This window comes from Rhinoderma darwinii, chromosome 9 (assembly GCF_050947455.1).
Source record: "Rhinoderma darwinii isolate aRhiDar2 chromosome 9, aRhiDar2.hap1, whole genome shotgun sequence".
Lineage (NCBI taxonomy): Eukaryota > Metazoa > Chordata > Amphibia > Anura > Rhinodermatidae > Rhinoderma > Rhinoderma darwinii.
This window is the reverse complement of record NC_134695.1, coordinates 10,985,028-11,003,901: the sequence shown is the minus strand read 5'-3', so window position 1 is coordinate 11,003,901 and position 18,874 is coordinate 10,985,028. Positions and strand designations below refer to the sequence as shown.

The 18,874-nt window shown below is 41.7% G+C and overlaps 1 protein-coding gene across 1 annotated transcript in view; it reads left to right on the top strand.

Moving 5' to 3' along the window:
- Nucleotides 1-17,939, top strand: part of LOC142660595 (vascular endothelial growth factor A-like) — a 58,852-nt gene extending 40,913 nt beyond the window's left edge. Inside the window, exons 8-9 of the mRNA XM_075837257.1 lie at nucleotides 6,557-6,679; nucleotides 16,655-17,939. Of these exons, the coding sequence (XP_075693372.1) occupies nucleotides 6,557-6,679; nucleotides 16,655-16,676 (145 nt within the window). The 3' untranslated portion in view covers nucleotides 16,677-17,939. The remainder of the gene's footprint in view (nucleotides 1-6,556; nucleotides 6,680-16,654) is intronic.
- Nucleotides 17,940-18,874: the final 935 nt, after the last annotated feature.

Here is an 18,874-nt window from a genome sequence, read left to right as displayed (position 1 = left end):
GAGCCACCAAGTGGTTTGCGGTAATAAAACTAAAACATAAAAACATTACTGAAGTACATACGTGAGAGAGGCTAGAAAGAAACATCGGCCGTTGTATGTTGCCAGGAAGCACATACACAATACAATCCTATGTAATATACCTACTACAATGCACATGTGACCGTCAATACGTGGGTCGTACTACCCAAACCCTCAGGAATAGGATAAATAAGCACAGATTTAATGTCAGTACCGGTTTCGTTAAACATAGTGTATCTCGCCATTGTGCCGCTGTACATAACTGTAATTGTAGCACTATTACCGTAACTCCTATAGAGAGAATACCTATCGATATACCCGATAGATTTACCAGATTAAAACAAAGGGAAAATTTCTGGATATATAAACTGGGAACGTTATATCCCAATGGTCTTAATGATATCACAGAGTCCGCATTGGACTAATGATTTCATGTGTGTATAACTGTTGACCTTGTTTTTTAACCACTTTCAACCATACTTCCGTATTGGAATAATGATATAAAAGTCTTATAGAAGATATGACATTGATCATGGAATATTGGAATAATGATATAGAAGCCGTGACGATTAATATAACTTTTCTTGTAATTTTCGCTTCTCATATGCCTTATATGATTATTTTACAATAACCTTTCTACTTTCATTTTTATACATTTCTGTTGTAAGTTTATTATCATTGTGCTATGTAATCTTAGCTTAACATTTATGAGCATTTCTAGTAGCTGAGGTGGTTCATACTATTTTTCACGGTTTGGTATGCTCTATAATACTATCATTAATCATTATCTATAGTCCGCTCATGTCCCAATCGACATTGAGTTTTCTCGGCCACTGTATCTAGTATTGCCGTCCTAACTGTCTAAAAATCCCCGGGTTAGGTCCTGTATTATTCCCCTAAAACCTTCAATGGTATTTACTATTGTATGAATCAGGTAATCCTGTTTTTTATAACCCCAGCATATCGCCCGCATCTGCGGTCCACTATGCGTGTCATTGTGCTTCACTTCCGGGATATTGTTGTCATAGGTTTCCCTGACAACGCTCCACCATGCGTTCCACTGAGACCGCTGTACCCCTTCCGGATTGTATTGTGTATGTGTTTCCTGGCAACATACAACGGCCGATGTTTCTTTCTAGCCTCTCTCACGTATGTACTTCAGTAATGTTTTTATGTTTTAGTTTTATTACCGCAAACCACTTGGTGGCTCTTTCATGTACAGTTCACCCTGTTTTGTATTAATATGATATTATCCTCTATGTAGTTCGGCATTTCGAGACAGGGTCTTACATATATCTGTCTTATGTTTGATATACCTATTTTAACTATTTTAACCACTTTGTCATATATTGTTATTTCCCTGTCACATGATGTAGTGCTTTGTTTTTACTTTGGTTTTATATAATTGTTTCAATGTCTGAACTTTGACCTGCTGGTTTTGGCGGTTTTTGATCAGGAGGCTGGTCTGAACTGGTCCAATCAGTTTTTGTTTTACCTATACTATTGGGTATATATACTTGTGTATTTTAACCCTGCGACATGCCTGATCAAGACGCCGGTCCGGCGCCGAAACGCGTAGCATTCCTTCCAATAAACCGTACCCTTTTATAAGCAGCGCCGTTTTATCTTGTTTTTTTCTCTCACTAAAGTATACGACATGGAAAGCCAGTTCTTCCCGCAAAATGTTGTATACTTACGACATATGAATGGCATCGGCTCAGAAGCTGAGTCGGTGCCATCATCCCCGGATTTCAGCTGTATCTGACAGCTGACATCCTGCTGTAACGTCCGAGACCGAAGTTAGCTTCGATCCCCGCCATTAACCCTTTAAATGCAGCTGTCAAAACCGATGGCTACATTTAAGGTGTTTGCAGCTCATCGACACCCCAGCAATGAAATCGCCGGGGTGTCGGTGGCTGCAATGGCAACCGGAGGCCTAATACTGGCCTCCCGGTGTGCCTAGCATGGAAAACTTCCAGCCCCCTCCCAGAGGCGGGGCCTGAAAGGCTTCCGTAGCCGCCAGCAAGATGGCGCCGGCTCAGGAGATGAGCCGGCGTCATCAGCGGTGGATATCAGCTGTATGTTACAGCTGACATCCACCTGTAACGGCAGGAACCGGAGCTAGCTCCGATCCCTGCCATTAACCCCTCAGATGCAGCGACTGGATGTGATCGCTGCATCTTTGTGGTTGCTAGCAGATCGGCAGCTGTGCCCTGCAATCGCAAGACTTCCGACTGCTATTATGACACAAGGAGACCTAACAATGGCCTCCTGTTTGGCATTACGGAAGCCAATTAGGCCCCGCTCGGAGGCGAAGCCTAATCGGCTTGCTGTCAGTGAATGACTGACAGATCTAATACATTGCACTACATAGGTAGTGCAATGTATTAGAAAAAAAAAAAACTGACAGTTGGACCTTCAAGTCCCCTAGTGGGACTAAAGTAAAGTGTAAAAAAAAGTGAAAAAAAATGTGAAACAAAAGCTGTAAAAAATATAATAAAAATTGTAAGTAATAAAATAAAACACAATCGCCCTTTTTCCCTTATCAAGTCCTTTATTACATAGTTACATTGTTACATAGTTAGTACGGCTGAAAAAAGACACATGTCCATCAAGTTCAACCAAGGGACGGGAAAAGGGAAGGGAAAAATTTATTTATTATTGAAAAAACAAAATAAACCATACATATTTGGTATCGTCGCGACCATAACAGCCTAAACTATAAAAATATTATGTTATTTATTCCACGCGGTGAACGGCGTAAAAAAACCTTAAAAAATAATGGCAGAATTTCTGTTTTTGGTCACTTTGCCCTACAAAAATTGAAATAAAAAGTGATCAAAAAGTCGCATGTATTCAAAAATGGTGCCTATAAAAACTATAGCTCATCTCACAAAAAAGAAGCCCTCATACAGCTCCATCGACAGAAAAATTTAAAAGTTACGGTTCTCACAACATGGCGACAGAAAAAATACATTCTTTTTACAGAAGTAATTTTATTGTGCAAAAAGTTGTAAAACATAAAAAAGTGCTATTAGGTATCGTCGGAATCGTACGGACCCACAGAATAAAGTTAACATGTAATTTATAACGCGTGGTGAACGCTGTATAAAAAACCCCTAAAAAAAATATGGCAGAATTGCAGTTTTTTGGTCACCTTGCCTCTCAAAAAATAGGATAAAAAGTGATCAAAAACGTGATCGCATGTACCCCAAAATCGTACCAATAATAACTACAGCACGTGCCGCAAAGAAAACAGCCCTCATACCGCTACGTCTATGAAAAAATAAAATTAGTTAAGGCTTCCATAAGTCAGGAAATAAAAAATATGCAGTTGTGCAGATCAGAGGGGAACATTTTGTCTGTTTCAAGAGGCGATTTATCGGGGCTCTAAAATTAGGGAACCAGGAAGGGGAGGGCCCAAATATATCTGCTAGAAGCGAGGATGCCCGTATTATACCAGGACAACACTTCCTAGCAAAATTCCCCAAACTGCAAAGGTGCGGAATGTGGACCAAAAGGGGGATAAGTAAAGACACCATTTATCAGTGCGACACCGGCCTGTACAGAAATGATTCTTCACAGCATAACACACATCTATGGATTATTTTATGGTTTACCCATTATTATACCCCCTGACTATGCCCCTGATGTACTCTGCCCAGCTTACATGTACCCCCACATTATAAACTGAAACACCAGTAAAACTCCAAACAAAACTACCACCAAGCAAAATCCACGCTCCAAAAGCCAAATGGCGCTCCCACCCATCTGAGCCCTACAGTGTCCCCAAACAGCAGTTTAATACCACATATATGGCACCGCCATAGCCTAGAGAACCCTTTTAACTATTTTTGGGATGTGTGTCTCCAGTAGCATAAGCTGGGCACGACATACATGCCACTGAATTGGCAATTCTGGGGAAAAATATAAATTTTTACTTTGCACCATACACAGCGCATTTATTTATGGAAAAGACCTGTGGGGTGAAAATGCTCACTACACCCCTTAATAAATGTGTTGAGGGGTGTAGTTTCTAAAATGGGGTCACTTCTGGGGGGTTTCTTTTATTATTTCCCATCTGAGCCTCTGCAATTGTGAACCAATTCTGTGTAAATCGCCAAATTAGGCCTCAATTTCGCATGGTATTCTCTCACTCCTGAGCCCTGTCAAATGTCCAGGCAAAAGATTAGGGTCCCATGTAGGGTGATTCTAAAACCGGGAAACACAGCATAATAATTAGAGAACTGTCTTGTTATGGTGGCACAAGCTGGGCACCACATATTGGCATATCTATTGAAAAATCCCATTTTTACTCTGCAACATCGAGTGCACACTAATTTATGCAAAACACCTGCGGGGTTAACATGCTCACTACACCCCTAGGTGAATACCTTGAGGGGTGTAGTTTCCAAAATGGGGGTCACTTTTGGGGGGTTTCCACTGTTTTGGTCCCACAGGGGTTTTGAAAATGCTACATAGCGACCAGAAACCAATCCAGCAAAATCTGTAGCCAGAAAGCCAAATGGTGCTCCTTCCCTTCTGAACCCTGCCATGTGCCCAAAAATTTGTTTATAACCATATATGGGGCATTGCCATACTCGGGAGAAATTGCTTAACAAATGTTGGGGTTCTTTTTCTGCTTTATTTTTTGAGAAAATAAAAATTTTGCACTAAAGCTAACTCTTATTGGAAAAAAAATTTAATTTTTATTTTCACTGCCCAATTCAAATAAAATCTATGAAACAGCTCTGGGGTAAAAATCCTCACTATACCCCTAGATTAATTCCTCAATGGGTGTAGTATCACAAATGGAGTAACTTTTGGGTAGTTTCCACTGTACTGGTACCTTATGGGCTTTGCAAAAGACATGGTGTCAAGAAACCAATCCAGCAAAATCTGCGAACCAAAAGCAAATGCCGCTCCTTCTCTTCTGAGCCCTGCCGTGTGCCCAAACAGCAGTTTATGACCACATATTGCCGTACTCGGGAGAAGTTGCTTTACAAATGTTGGGGTTATTTTTTTCCTTTATTTGTTGAAAAAATTAAAAATCTTGAGCTAAAACTACATCTTATTGAAGAAAAAGGATTGTTTTTATTTTCACTGCCCAATTCTAATAAATTCTATGAAACACCTGTGGGGTCAGAATGATCACTACACACATAGATGAATTCTTCAAGGAGTGTAGTTTCCAAAATGGGGTCACTTTTTGGGAGCTTTCATTGTTTTGTCCCCTCAGGGGCTCTGCAAATGTGACATGGCCTCCGCAAACCATTCCTGTTAAATTTGAGCTCCAAAAGCCAAATGGCGCTCTTTCCCTTCTCAGCCCTGCCATGTGTCCAAACAGCCGTTTACTCGGGAGAAATTGCTCTACAAATCTTGCGGTGCTTTTTCTCCTTTAGTCCTCGTGGAAATGGAAAAAAAAATTGCTAAACCTACATTTTATTTGAAAGAATGTCGATTTTCATTTTCATGGCCTACTTCCAAAAATTTCTGCAAAAAAACTGTCCGGTCAAAATGCTTACTATACCCCTAAATAAATTCCTCGAAGGGTGTCGTTTCCCAAATAGGGGTTTTCACTGTTTTGGTACCACAAGAGCTCTTCAAAGCTGACATGGTGCCTAAAATATATTCTAATAGAAAAGAGTGTCCAAAATCCACTTGGTGCTCCTTTACTTCTGAGGCCTGTGTTTCAGTCCATAAGCACACTAGAGCCACATGTGGGATATTTCCTAAAACTGCAGAACCTGGGCAATAAATATAGAGTTGTGTTTCTCTGGTAAAACTTTGTGTTACAAAAAAAAATGGATTAAAATAAAATTTCTGCAACAACAAAAAAATTAAATTTGTACATTTCACCTCTAGTTTGGTTTAATTCCTGTGAAACGTCTAAAGGGTTGAGAAACTTTCTAAATGCGGTTTTGAATACTTTAAGGGGGGAGTTTTTAAAATGGGGTGACATTTACGAGGTTTCTAATATATAAGGCCCTAAAAGCCACTTCACAACTGAACTGGCCCCTGTAAAAATAGCCTTTTGAAATTTTCTTGAAAATGTGAGAAATTGCTGCTAAAGTTCAAAGCCTTGTAACGTCCTAGAGAAATAAAAGGATTATCAAAAAACGATGCCAATCTAAAGTAGACATGTGGGGGATGTTAATTAGCGACTATTATGTGTGGTATAACTGCCCGTTTTACAAGCAGATACATTTAAATTTAGAAAGATGCTAATTTTTGTAATTATTCGCAAAATGTTGGTGTTTTTCACATTTAAATACTGAATGTATTGAGCAAACTTTGCCAGTAACATAAAGTCCAATGTGTCACGAGAAACAATGTCAGAATCGCTTGGATAGGTGAAAACATTCCGAAGTTATTACCACATAAAGTGAAATATCAGATTTGAAAAATGAGGCTCTGTCAGGAAGGTCAAAAGTGGCTAAAGAGGGAAGGGGTTAAAATTATTTCTAAATGTTTACAATTTTGCCGTATAACATGACAAAACTACAATTTACTAAATACTCTTTGTTCCTCATCACAGATCTACTTGTCCACCATGTGGCCGGCGAAGAACTTTAAATCCTAAAAACTGCAAATGTGTCTGTGAGTTTAGTGAAGAACAATGTAGCCAACGGGGACTTACACTAAATAAAGAGCGTTGCAGGTAACACACTCACAACCGAACCCTCTGTGCGGCCCTCCCTGCGCAGGTACCTAGAGAAACTATGATAAGAATGTGCTAGCATCGTAGCCCAGAATGGAGTGTCACTTCAGTTATAAAAATGCACATGTTTTTCTCAGACAAAAATAAACATACACTACCGTTCAAAAGTTTGGGGTCACCCAGACAATTTTGTGTTTTCCATGAAAACTCACACTTATATTTATCAAATGAGTTGCAAAATGACTAGAAAATATAGTCAAGCTGAAATAGTCAATAATAATTTTCTCCTTCAAACTTTGCTTTCGTCAAAGAATGCTCCATTTGCAGCAATTACAGCATTGCATACCTTTGGCATTCTAGAAGTTAATTTGCTGAGGGAATCGGGAGAAATTTCACCCCATGCTTGCAGAAGCCCCTCCCACAAGTTGGATTGGCTTGATGGGCACTTCTTGCGTACCATATGGTCAAGCTGCTCCCACGACAGCTCTATGGTGTAGAGATCTGGTGACTGCGCTGGCCACTCCATTACAGCTAGAATACCAGCTGCCTGCTTCTTCCCTAAATAGTTCTTGCATAATTTGGAGGTGTGCTTTGGGTCATTGTCCTGTTGTAGGATGAAATTGGCTCCAATCAAGCGCTTTCCACAGGGTATGGCATGGCGTTGCAAAATTGAGTGATAGCCTTCCTTATTCAAAATCCCTTTTACCTTGTACAAATCTCCCACTTTACCAGCACCAAAGTAACCCCAGAACATCACATTACCTCCACCATGCTTGACAGATGGCGTCAGGCACTCTTCCAGCATCTTTTCAGTTGTTCTGCGTCTCACAAATGTTCTTCTGTGTGATCCAAACACCTCAAACTTCGATTCGTCTGTCCATAACACTTTTTTCCAATCTTCCTCTGTCCAATGTCTGTGTGCTTTTGCCCATATTAATCTTTTCCTTTTATTAGCCAGTCTCAGATATGGTTTTTCTTTGCCACTCTGCCCTGAAGGCCAGCATCCCGTAGTCGCCTCTTCACTGTAGACACTGACACTGGTGTTTTGCGGGTACTATTTAATGAAGCTGCCAGTTGAGGACCTGTGAGGCGTCTATTTCTCAAACTAGAGAGACTAATGTACTTGTCTTGTTGCTCAGTTGTGCAGCGGGGCCTCCCACTTCTCTTTCTACTCTGGTTAGAGCCTGTTTGTGCTGTCCTCTGAAGGGAGTAGTACACACCACGTTGTAGGAAATCTTCAGTTTCTTGGCAATTTCTCGCATGGAATAGCCTTCATTTCTAAGAACAAGAATAGACTGTCGAGTTTCACATGAAAGCTCTCTTTTTCTAGCCATTTTGAGAGTTTAACCGAACCCACAAATGTAATGCTCCAGATTTTCAACTAGCTCAAAGGAAGGTCAGTTTTATAGCTCCTCTAAACAGCAAAACTCTTTACAGCGGTGCTAACATAATTTCACAAAGGTTTTCAAGTGTTTTCTAATCATCCATTAGCAGGGGCGTAGCTAAAGGCTCATGGGCCCCGATGCAAAAGTTCTTATTGGGCCTCCCCCCCGCAAACTTCTCATGGCCGACGGTCTGCAGCTTTCAGCTGCATCGCTGGGTCTCCTAAGTGACCTAACAATGCAGTACTAGCAGCCAGGGGCGTCACTAAGGCTGGGTTCACACACCTTATTTAGAGACGAAAATGCGGCTCAAACGCGTTTGCAAACATCTGCCCATTCATTAGAATGGGTCTTACGATGTTCTGTGCCGACGGTCATTATTATTTACGCGCCGCTGTCAAAAGGCGGCGTGTAAAAAAGACGCTCGCGTCAAAGAAGTGACTGTCACTTCTTCAGACGTAAATGGAGCCGTTTTCCATGGACTCCATGGAAAAACAGCTCCAATTACGTCCGTAATGGACGCAGCGAAAGACGCCTGCACATGCCTTTACGGCTGAAATTACGGTGCTGTTTCCTTCTGAAAACAGCACCCTAATTTCAGCTGTAACGGACGCTGCCGTGTGAACATACCCTCAGGGGAAATAGCCCCAATACATATGTGTCCGCCCAAAAAAAAATGTGTGTATAGGAGACAGCATAGCATATCTGTATCACTACGACCCTATAAACTATGGATAGGATTAGATACATTGGCTCAGCAGACAGTATCACACATGATGGGATTAGATACAGTGGCTGAGCAGACAGTATCAAACATGATAGGATTAGACACAGTGGCTGAGCAGACAGTATCACACATGATAGGATTAGATACAATGACTCAGCAGACAGTATCACACATGATAGGATTAGATACAGTGGCTCAGCAGACAGTATCACACATGATAGGATTAGATACAGTGGCTCAGCAGACAGTATCACACATGATTGGATTAGATATAGGGCCCAGCAGACAGTATCACACATGATCGGATTAGATACAGGACTCAGCTCGCTGACATTGCGGCTCCAGCGCTGGACCCAGGAAAGGTAAGAATAATAATTTTGCTTCTTTATGTGTTACTGATTATTTTTGTGTGTTTGTGTTTTTTTACAGGTCAGGTTTTTGGACTTCGGATACGAGGACTTCAATGACGGCGTTTTTTTATTCTCAATAAAATGGTTAATGAGGGTTGTGTTTTTTTATTTCAATAAAAAAAAAATTCTATGTGCTTGTATCTTTTTAAACTTTATTATCACCGCCTTAGTAATGGTCGCCGGCTGATTGACAACCTCCATTACTAAGGCGGGGCTTAATGTTAGCAGGTGCAGAGGCCAACACTAACCCCCATTATTACCCCGATACACACCGCCACCAGGGGTACTGGGAAAAGCCGGGTGCGAACCAGTACCCGACCATCTGCAGTGACGGGCAGGCACCGGGGTGGCCGCAGGCTGGTAGTATTAGACTGGAGAAGGCCAAAATAGTGGCACCTACCACCCTGGTAATGCTGCCTGCTGCTGCTGTGTTGTATCTGGCTGGTTATGAAAATTGGGGGGGGGCCCGACATCGTTCTTTCCAATTATTTTTTTTTTAAATGACGTGGGGTCCCCCCCATTTTTCATAACCAGCCAGATACAATAAAGCAGCAGCAGCCTAGCATCACCAGGGTGGGAAAGGCCACTGTTTTTGGCCTTTCCCCTCCTGATAATACCAGCCTGCGGCCACCCCAGTGGTCGACCATCACTACAGATGGTCAGGTACTTGATCGTACCCGGCTCTTCCCAGCACCCCTGGTGGTGGTGGGTACCGGGGTAGTAAAGGGGGTTAGTGTTAGCCTCTGCACCGGCTAACACTAAGCCCCGCCTTAGCAATGGATGCTGTCAATCAGCCGGCGGCCATTACTAAGGCGGTAGTAATATAGTTTAAAAAAAAAACACAAAGACATAGAAAAAATATTTTATTGAAATTAAAAAAAAAACACACAACCCTCATTAACCATTTTATTGATAATAAAAAAAAAGCCGTCATCGAAGTAGTCCTGGAATCCGACGTAGTCCAACAACCGAACCTGTAAGAAAACACACCAAAAAAATGATTAGTAACACATGTGTTAGGCTTAGATACAGGGCCCATGTGTGATACTGTCTGTGGGACCCTGTATCTAAGCCTACCACAAGGTAGGCTTAGATACAGGGTCCAGCAGACAGTAATCTTATATAGTATAAGATTACTGTGTGCTGGGGCCCTGTATCTAAACCTACAGTGTGGTAGGCTTATATACAGGGCCTATCAGACAGGATCACACATGGGCCATGTATCTAAGCCTACCATGTGATTGGTTTAGATACAGGGCCCAGCAGACAGGATCACACAATCTGTGATCCTGTCTCATGGGCCCCCTAAGCCTGCTACATAGTAGGCTTAAAGGGGTTGTGCTGTCCCTAAACATTGATGGCCTATCCTCAGGATAGGCCATCAATAGCTGATGTGTCAGGGTCCGACTCCCGGGACCCGCCAATCAGCTGTTTTGAAGGGGCCGCAGCACTCGTACAAGAGCTGCTTCCCCTTCATTTCACTACTCGCTCACACTGTGAATCGCTGACACCGATTCACAGTGTGACCGGAATGAAGGTGAAGCAGCTCTCGTACGAGTGCTGCGGCCCCTTCAAAACAGCTGATTGGCGGGTCCCGGGAGTCGGACCCTGCCAGTCAGGGCTAATCTTACCTTCCTCTTCAGCCGCGGCGGAAGTTCTGTCCTCTCGATGTTGTGCGCGGCGCATAGCGTTGTGACAGCGCTTGACGTCAGGACCTCCGCTGCGATCCGGAACCAGGAAGGTAAGTACAGTCTGTTACTATAGTAACAGGGGCCTGCGGCCCGAGTTAATATAGTAACTTTTTATTGATGTGGTGCGGGGGGCTGTGGGCCCCCCTGGCTTCGGGGGCCCGGTCGCAATTGCGACCGCTGCGACCCGTATAGCTACGCCAGTGTCCATTAGCCTTCTAACACAGTTAGCAAACACAATGTACCATTAGAACACTGGAGTGATGGTTGCTGGAAATGGGCCTCTATACACCTATGTAGATATTGCATTAAAAACCAGACGTTTGCAGCTAGAATAGTCATTTAGCAGATTAACTATGTATAGAGTGTATTTCTGATTAATTTAATGTTATCTTCATTGAAAAAAACTGTTCTTTTCTTTCAAAAATAAGGAAATTTCTAAGTGACCCTAAACTTTTGAACGGTAGTGTACATTTAACTTCAATGCTAACTCACTGATCAAACTATAAAAAAGCAGCTCTAGCCATGTTTTTGGACTACATTTTTGTGAATGCTATTTATATAAATATATATATATATATATGGATCACATAAACAGAACAAAAAGTTGAACAGCACATTCCAACTAAATGATACAAAATGTATGCAGGTGCAAGAACACCTGTGACTGCAAAAATACAGCAGACAAAAAATGGCGACAGCACCCTGCAACACTAATGCCACCTAAACCACTAAATATAAATAAATATGCACTAAAGCTAAATCTACTTACAAATAGGGAGGTTCTTAGTGCACATTTTGATCAAAAAGTGTTAGCCCACCTGCCACGACAAGGCGACCTCTGTAAGGTGGGTACCTACGCTGCACATACACCCAGAACTGGGACTAAGCCTACATATATACCTGGGGATGGTAGGATCCAGCATTGAACTGATTAAAATCACCCAGGGCAGAATGGGAGGAGTGCAAGAACAACAAGTGGAGGCAGTCACTAACCCCACATATATGGATCACATAAACAGAACAAAAAGTTGAACAGCACATTCCAACTAAATGATACAAAATGTATGCAGGTGCAAGAACACCTGTGACTGCAAAAATACAGCAGACAAAAAATGGCGACAGCACCCTGCAACACTAATGCCACCTAAACCACTAAATATAAATAAATATGCACTAAAGCTAAATCTACTTACAAATAGGGAGGTTCTTAGTGCACATTTTGATCAAAAAGTGTTAGCCCACCTGCCACGACAAGGCGACCTCTGTAAGGTGGGTACCTACGCTGCACATACACCCAGAACTGGGACTAAGCCTACATATATACCTGGGGATGGTAGGATCCAGCATTGAACTGATTAAAATCACCCAGGGCAGAATGGGAGGAGTGCAAGAACAACAAGTGGAGGCAGTCACTAACCCCACATATATGGATCACATAAACAGAACAAAAAGTTGAACAGCACATTCCAACTAAATGATACAAAATGTATGCAGGTGCAAGAACACCTGTGACTGCAAAAATACAGCAGACAAAAAATGGCGACAGCACCCTGCAACACTAATGCCACCTAAACCACTAAATATAAATAAATATGCACTAAAGCTAAATCTACTTACAAATAGGGAGGTTCTTAGTGCACATTTTGATCAAGGTGGGCTAACACTTTTTGAGTGTTGCAGGGTGCTGTCGCCATTTTTTGTCTGCTGTATTTTTGCAGTCACAGGTGTTCTTGCACCTGCATACATTTTGTATCATTTAGTTGGAATGTGCTGTTCAACTTTTTGTTCTGTTTATGTGATCCATATATGTGGGGTTAGTGACTGCCTCCACTTGTTGTTCTTGCACTCCTCCCATTCTGCCCTGGGTGATTTTAATCAGTTCAATGCTGGATCCTACCATCCCCAGGTATATATGTAGGCTTAGTCCCAGTTCTGGGTGTATGTGCAGCGTAGGTACCCACCTTACAGAGGTCGCCTTGTCGTGGCAGGTGGGCTAACACTTTTTGATCAAAATGTGCACTAAGAACCTCCCTATTTGTAAGTAGATTTAGCTTTAGTGCATATTTATTTATATTTAGTGGTTTAGGTGGCATTAGTGTTGCAGGGTGCTGTCGCCATTTTTTGTCTGCTGTATTTTTGCAGTCACAGGTGTTCTTGCACCTGCATACATTTTGTATCATTTAGTTGGAATGTGCTGTTCAACTTTTTGTTCTGTTTATGTGATCCATATATGTGGGGTTAGTGACTGCCTCCACTTGTTGTTCTTGCACTCCTCCCATTCTGCCCTGGGTGATTTTAATCAGTTCAATGCTGGATCCTACCATCCCCAGGTATATATGTAGGCTTAGTCCCAGTTCTGGGTGTATGTGCAGCGTAGGTACCCACCTTACAGAGGTCGCCTTGTCGTGGCAGGTGGGCTAACACTTTTTGATCAAAATGTGCACTAAGAACCTCCCTATTTGTAAGTAGATTTAGCTTTAGTGCATATTTATTTATATTTAGTGGTTTAGGTGGCATTAGTGTTGCAGGGTGCTGTCGCCATTTTTTGTCTGCTGTATTTTTGCAGTCACAGGTGTTCTTGCACCTGCATACATTTTGTATCATTTAGTTGGAATGTGCTGTTCAACTTTTTGTTCTGTTTATGTGATCCATATATGTGGGGTTAGTGACTGCCTCCACTTGTTGTTCTTGCACTCCTCCCATTCTGCCCTGGGTGATTTTAATCAGTTCAATGCTGGATCCTACCATCCCCAGGTATATATGTAGGCTTAGTCCCAGTTCTGGGTGTATGTGCAGCGTAGGTACCCACCTTACAGAGGTCGCCTTGTCGTGGCAGGTGGGCTAACACTTTTTGATCAAAATGTGCACTAAGAACCTCCCTATTTGTAAGTAGATTTAGCTTTAGTGCATATTTATTTATATTTAGTGGTTTAGGTGGCATTAGTGTTGCAGGGTGCTGTCGCCATTTTTTGTCTGCTATATATATATATATATATATATATATATATATATAGTGTAAAAAAAATAGCGGTCTAACGTCATTAACCTGATAAATCAATGTTTTTAGCAAATAATTTACATGTAAGGGTATGTTCACAAACAGTAGCAAAATACGTCTGAAATTACGGAGCTGTTTTCTGGCTGAATTTCAGACGTTTTTGCAAGTACTCGTGGTTTTCACGGCGTCTTTTACGGACGTTATTGGAGCTGTTTTTCAATGGAGTCAATGACAAACGGCTCCAAAAATGTCCCAAGAAGTGACATGCACTTCTTTGTCGCGGGCGTATTTTTACACGCCGTCTTTTGACAGCGACGCGTAAAATTACACCTCATCTGAACAGAACATCTTAAAACCCATTGCAAGCAATGGGCAGATGTTTGCAGACGTAATGGAGCCGTCTTTTCAGGCGTAATTCGAGGCGTAAAACGCCCGAATTACGTCTGAAAATAGGCCATGTGAACATACACTAAGGCCTAATTCACACGAACGTGTAATACGTCCATGTAACGGCCGTTAAAACAATGATCAGCACACAGGCCTATGTAATTCAATGGGGCCGTTCACACGGCAGTTGTTTCAACGAACCGTATGAAGGATCCGTGAGAAATGCGTGTTTATGTGAGTTTATTGGGAATGCGTGACAACGCGACCCCAAGCGTACAGCACAGATGCACCTCGGACGTGAAAAACTGCAGTTTTTCACGTCCGAGGTTCGCAACGTTTGTGTGAATCCAGCCTAAGTGTAGTAGAGTACTAGAAAAAAAACAGAGCTAATAATTAGGACATGCATGCCACTTTCATTTTGAGGAATTAATCATTAATTGAAAGGGGCTTGTTCAAAATAATAGCAGTGAGGAGTTAAATTGGTGAAGTATTTCATTCTGTCAATTTTGGCCCTTATTTAAGGTAGGAGAGTGGCAAATGTTGCACATGTTGGTTATTGTGCATTTCCTTCTGAAATCCTGGGGAAAATGGGTCCTTTCAGACATTGTTCTGATGAATAACAAACTTTGATTAAAAAGTTGATTGGAGAGGGAAAAACATATAGAGAAGTGCCGCAAATTATAGGCTGCTCAGCTAAAATGATCTCAAATGCCATGAAGTGGCAACCAAAACCTGAAAGACACGGAAGAAAGCGGGGAACTGCTGTTCGAATGTATCGAAGAATAGCCAAAGTGGCAAAAGCTCAGCCAATGATCACCTCCAGAACGATCCAAGAAGAAGTGAAGTTACCAGTGAGTACTGCTACAATCAGAAGACGATTAAGTGAAGTCAAGTTACCAGTAAGAACTCCCCGCAAAGTCCCTTTGTTGAAAAAAAGACACGTCCTGAATAGGTTAAAATTTGCCAAGGAAAACATTGACTGGCAAAAGAGAAATGGCGCAACATTTTGTTGACTGATGAAAGCAAATTTGTACTTTTGGGGTCTAGTGGCCGCAGATAGTATGTCAGATGACCCCGAGCACTGAATTCAAGCCACAGTACACTGTGAAGACAGTAAAGCATGGTGCTGCAAAAATCATGATATGGCAATGTTTCTCATACCAAGGTGCTGGGCCTATTTATCGCATACAAGGGATCATGGATCAGTTTGAATATGTCAAAATCCCTTTAGGAGATCATGTTGCCCTATGCTGAAGAAGAAATGCCCTTGAAATGGGTTTTTCAACATGACAATGACCCACAACACGCCAGTAAGCGAACAACATCTTGGTTACAGATAAACAGGATTGAGGTAATGGAGTGGGTAGCCCAATCCCCTGACCTCAATCTCATAGAGAACGTGTGGGGTAAAACCCAAAAATGCAGAAGAATTGTGGAACTTACTTTCTGTAAAGGATTAACCTGTTAGTGACCACCAATAAGCCTTTTCACGGCGGCCACTAATGGGCTTTATTCTGATGCATAAGCCTTTTCACGGCGCTGCATCAGAATAAATAAACAGAGCAGGGAGCCGTTAAATCTCCCTGCTCTCAGCTACCAGTGGTAGCTGAGGGCTAGGCTCATCCCTGCTCGAACGGGTGAGATTGATATAAGTATCGATCTCACCCGTTTAACCCCTCAGATGCGGAGTTCAATAGCGAGCGCCACATCTGAGTGGTTTTGGAGAGAGGGTGGAAGCTCCCTCTCATTCCACTGACACCCGGCGATAAGATCGCCGAGTATCTGTGTCTCCGATGGCAGCCGGGGGTCTAATAAAGGCCCCCCAATGTCTGCCTGTAGTGAATGCCTGCTAGGTCATGCCAGAGGCATGTCCTAGCAGATGCCTGTCCGTTTTAAACAGACAGACAGTAATACACTGCAATACAAAAGTTTTGCAGTGTATTATAATAGCGATCAGAGGACCGCATATTAAAGTCCCCTAGTGGGACTAGTAAAAAAGTAAAAAAATGAAAAACCCACTTTTTCCCCTTACAAAATGCTTTACTATTAAAAAAACAAATCAAGTTACACATATTTGTGTAATGGACGAATGTGCCAGCTTCTCCAGAGCGAGAGATGCTCCTTATAGCTACTCTTAACTCCATCTTATAAAAACAGACTAGCACTTTAAAAGACCCGCCGGAAGAAATTAATAAAAGGCAGTTTAGTGTACATTAAAAAAAAGGTAGACAATCACTTGAAGTTACAGGCCTAAACCCTGAGACTGCACTGCTGCGAGTCCCCTTTGGATTTCTATCAGACGCAGTGTTGTCCTGGAGATTTGGCCAATAGACAATACAATGTGTTGCTAAATGTTCTTTCTTCTCTTTTCTTCTGGCAGGTGTGAAAAGCCAAGAAGCTGACAGTCACCTGGCAAAGAGAACAATTACAGTTTCACAGGTTTACCATGCAGAGCCAGATTCTGTATCAGTGCTTGACACCCTGTTGGTAAACACAAGATAGCAGCTGGAGGAAATCAGCCACTAAATATCATGGTTACGGGAGCGCCCACTCAATGATATATGTACAGTCAGATTGGCGTCTTGGTTGATATATAAAAGCTGAACGCTGGAGAGTGATCTCAAGATTTGCACACAAATAAAAGACAATGCATTTACTACAATTGCCAAACAATCAGTAAATTAAAAATACCTTATATATTCAACAATAATGTTGATAAGGCATCTATTAACAATTGTGAAAATGTGGCTTTGTTACCTTTCAAAGTGCCTGATGTCACATTTATTTCCTGCAAAATAAATGTAATGTCTAAAATGTGCCCAAATACATCTTACAAATGTCCATAAAGAAGCCTAATGTTAACAGACAAAGGTTTCAACAGATGTGCAGGGGCAAATGGGAATGAACGTCACTTTGTCTTATTAATCTTTGACCTGACTGTGAAAATATTCAAATACAGTAATACCTCAAGTATTCTTAGATTACAATATTTACAACATACAATGGTCTAACCTGGGCAAGTGTATCAAAAATCCACCCAATCATCATGGGCATTTCACTGATAAAACGCCTGTGAGCGCCAGAGCATCATATTAGGGGCAAGTGGAGCCAATCAGTGGGCACTAGCGCCTCTCTGCAGGCAAATATAGTGCTAGATGTACTGTTTTCTACGTGTACCAGGATGAGTTGCTCCTTTAGACACCAGGTTAGGGTGGTTTCATTTATTTTTACTGTACACAGGACCCTGATGATAGCCATGTCCTTCAGCTCATTCTTACTTTTATTTGTAAGGACCTGCATTACCTGTATAAATTGTCTGCATATATTTCTTTCATCTTAAATGGACACTAACTTTTCAAACAACTTATACTATTCTAATATTATACCAAATATATATATATATATACAGTTAGGTCCAGAATTATTTGGACAGTGACGCAATCTTCATGATTTGGGATCTGCATGCCACCACATTGGATTTAAAATGAAACAACTGAGATGCAATTGAAGTGTAGTCTTTTAGGTTTAATTCAAGGGGTTGAACAAAAATATCTTGTGAAATGTTTAGCAATTGCAACCATATTTCTACACAGCCTCCTCATTTCAGGGGCTCAAAAGTAATCGGACAAATTAACATTACCATAAATAAAATGTTTTTCTTAAAATATTTTGTAGAGAATCCTTTGCAGGCAACGGCTGCCTGAAGTTTGGAACCCATGGACATCACCAAACGCTGGGTTTCACCCTTTGTGATGCTTTGCCCTGCCTTTACTGCAGCTGTCTTCAGTTGTTTCTTGTTTATGGGTCTTTCTGCCTTAAGTTTTGTTTTAAGCAAGTGAAATGCAGCTCGATGGGGTTGAGATCTGGTGATTAACTTGGCCATTGCAGAATATTCCACTTCTTTGCCTTAAAAAAAAGCCTGGGTTGCTTTCGCAATTTGTTTTGGGTCATTGTCCATCTGTACTGTGAAGCGACGTGCAATCAACCTTGCTGCATTTGGTTGAATCTCTGAACACTTCAGAATTCATCCGGCTGCTTCTGTCTTCAGTTACATCATCAATAAACACTAGTGACCCAGTGCCTTTGGCAGCCATGCATGCCCATGCCATCACACTTCCTCCACCATGTTTTACAGAGGATGTGGTGTGCTTTGGATCATGAGTCGTTTCAAACCTTCTCCATACTTTCTTTCTCCCATCATTCTCGTACAGGTTGATCTTAGTTTCATCTATCCAAAGAACGCTGTTCCAGAACTGGGCGGCTTCTTTACATGTTATTTGGAAAAGTCTAATCTGGCCTTTCTATTTTTGAGGCTGATTAATGGTTTGCACCTTGTGGTGAACCCTCTGTATTTGCTCTCATGAAGTCTTCTCTTTATGGTAGAGTTACATACTAATACACCTACTTCCAGGAGAGTGTTCGTCACATAGATGTTGTGAAGGGGTTTTTCTTCACCATGGAAAGGATTCTGCGATAATCCACCACTGTTGTCTTCCGTGATCACCAGTGCACACTTTTTTTTCAAGAATGTACCAAACTGTTGATTTGGCCACTTCTAACATTTGTGCTGTCTCTCTGATGGATTTCTTCATTTTTTTCA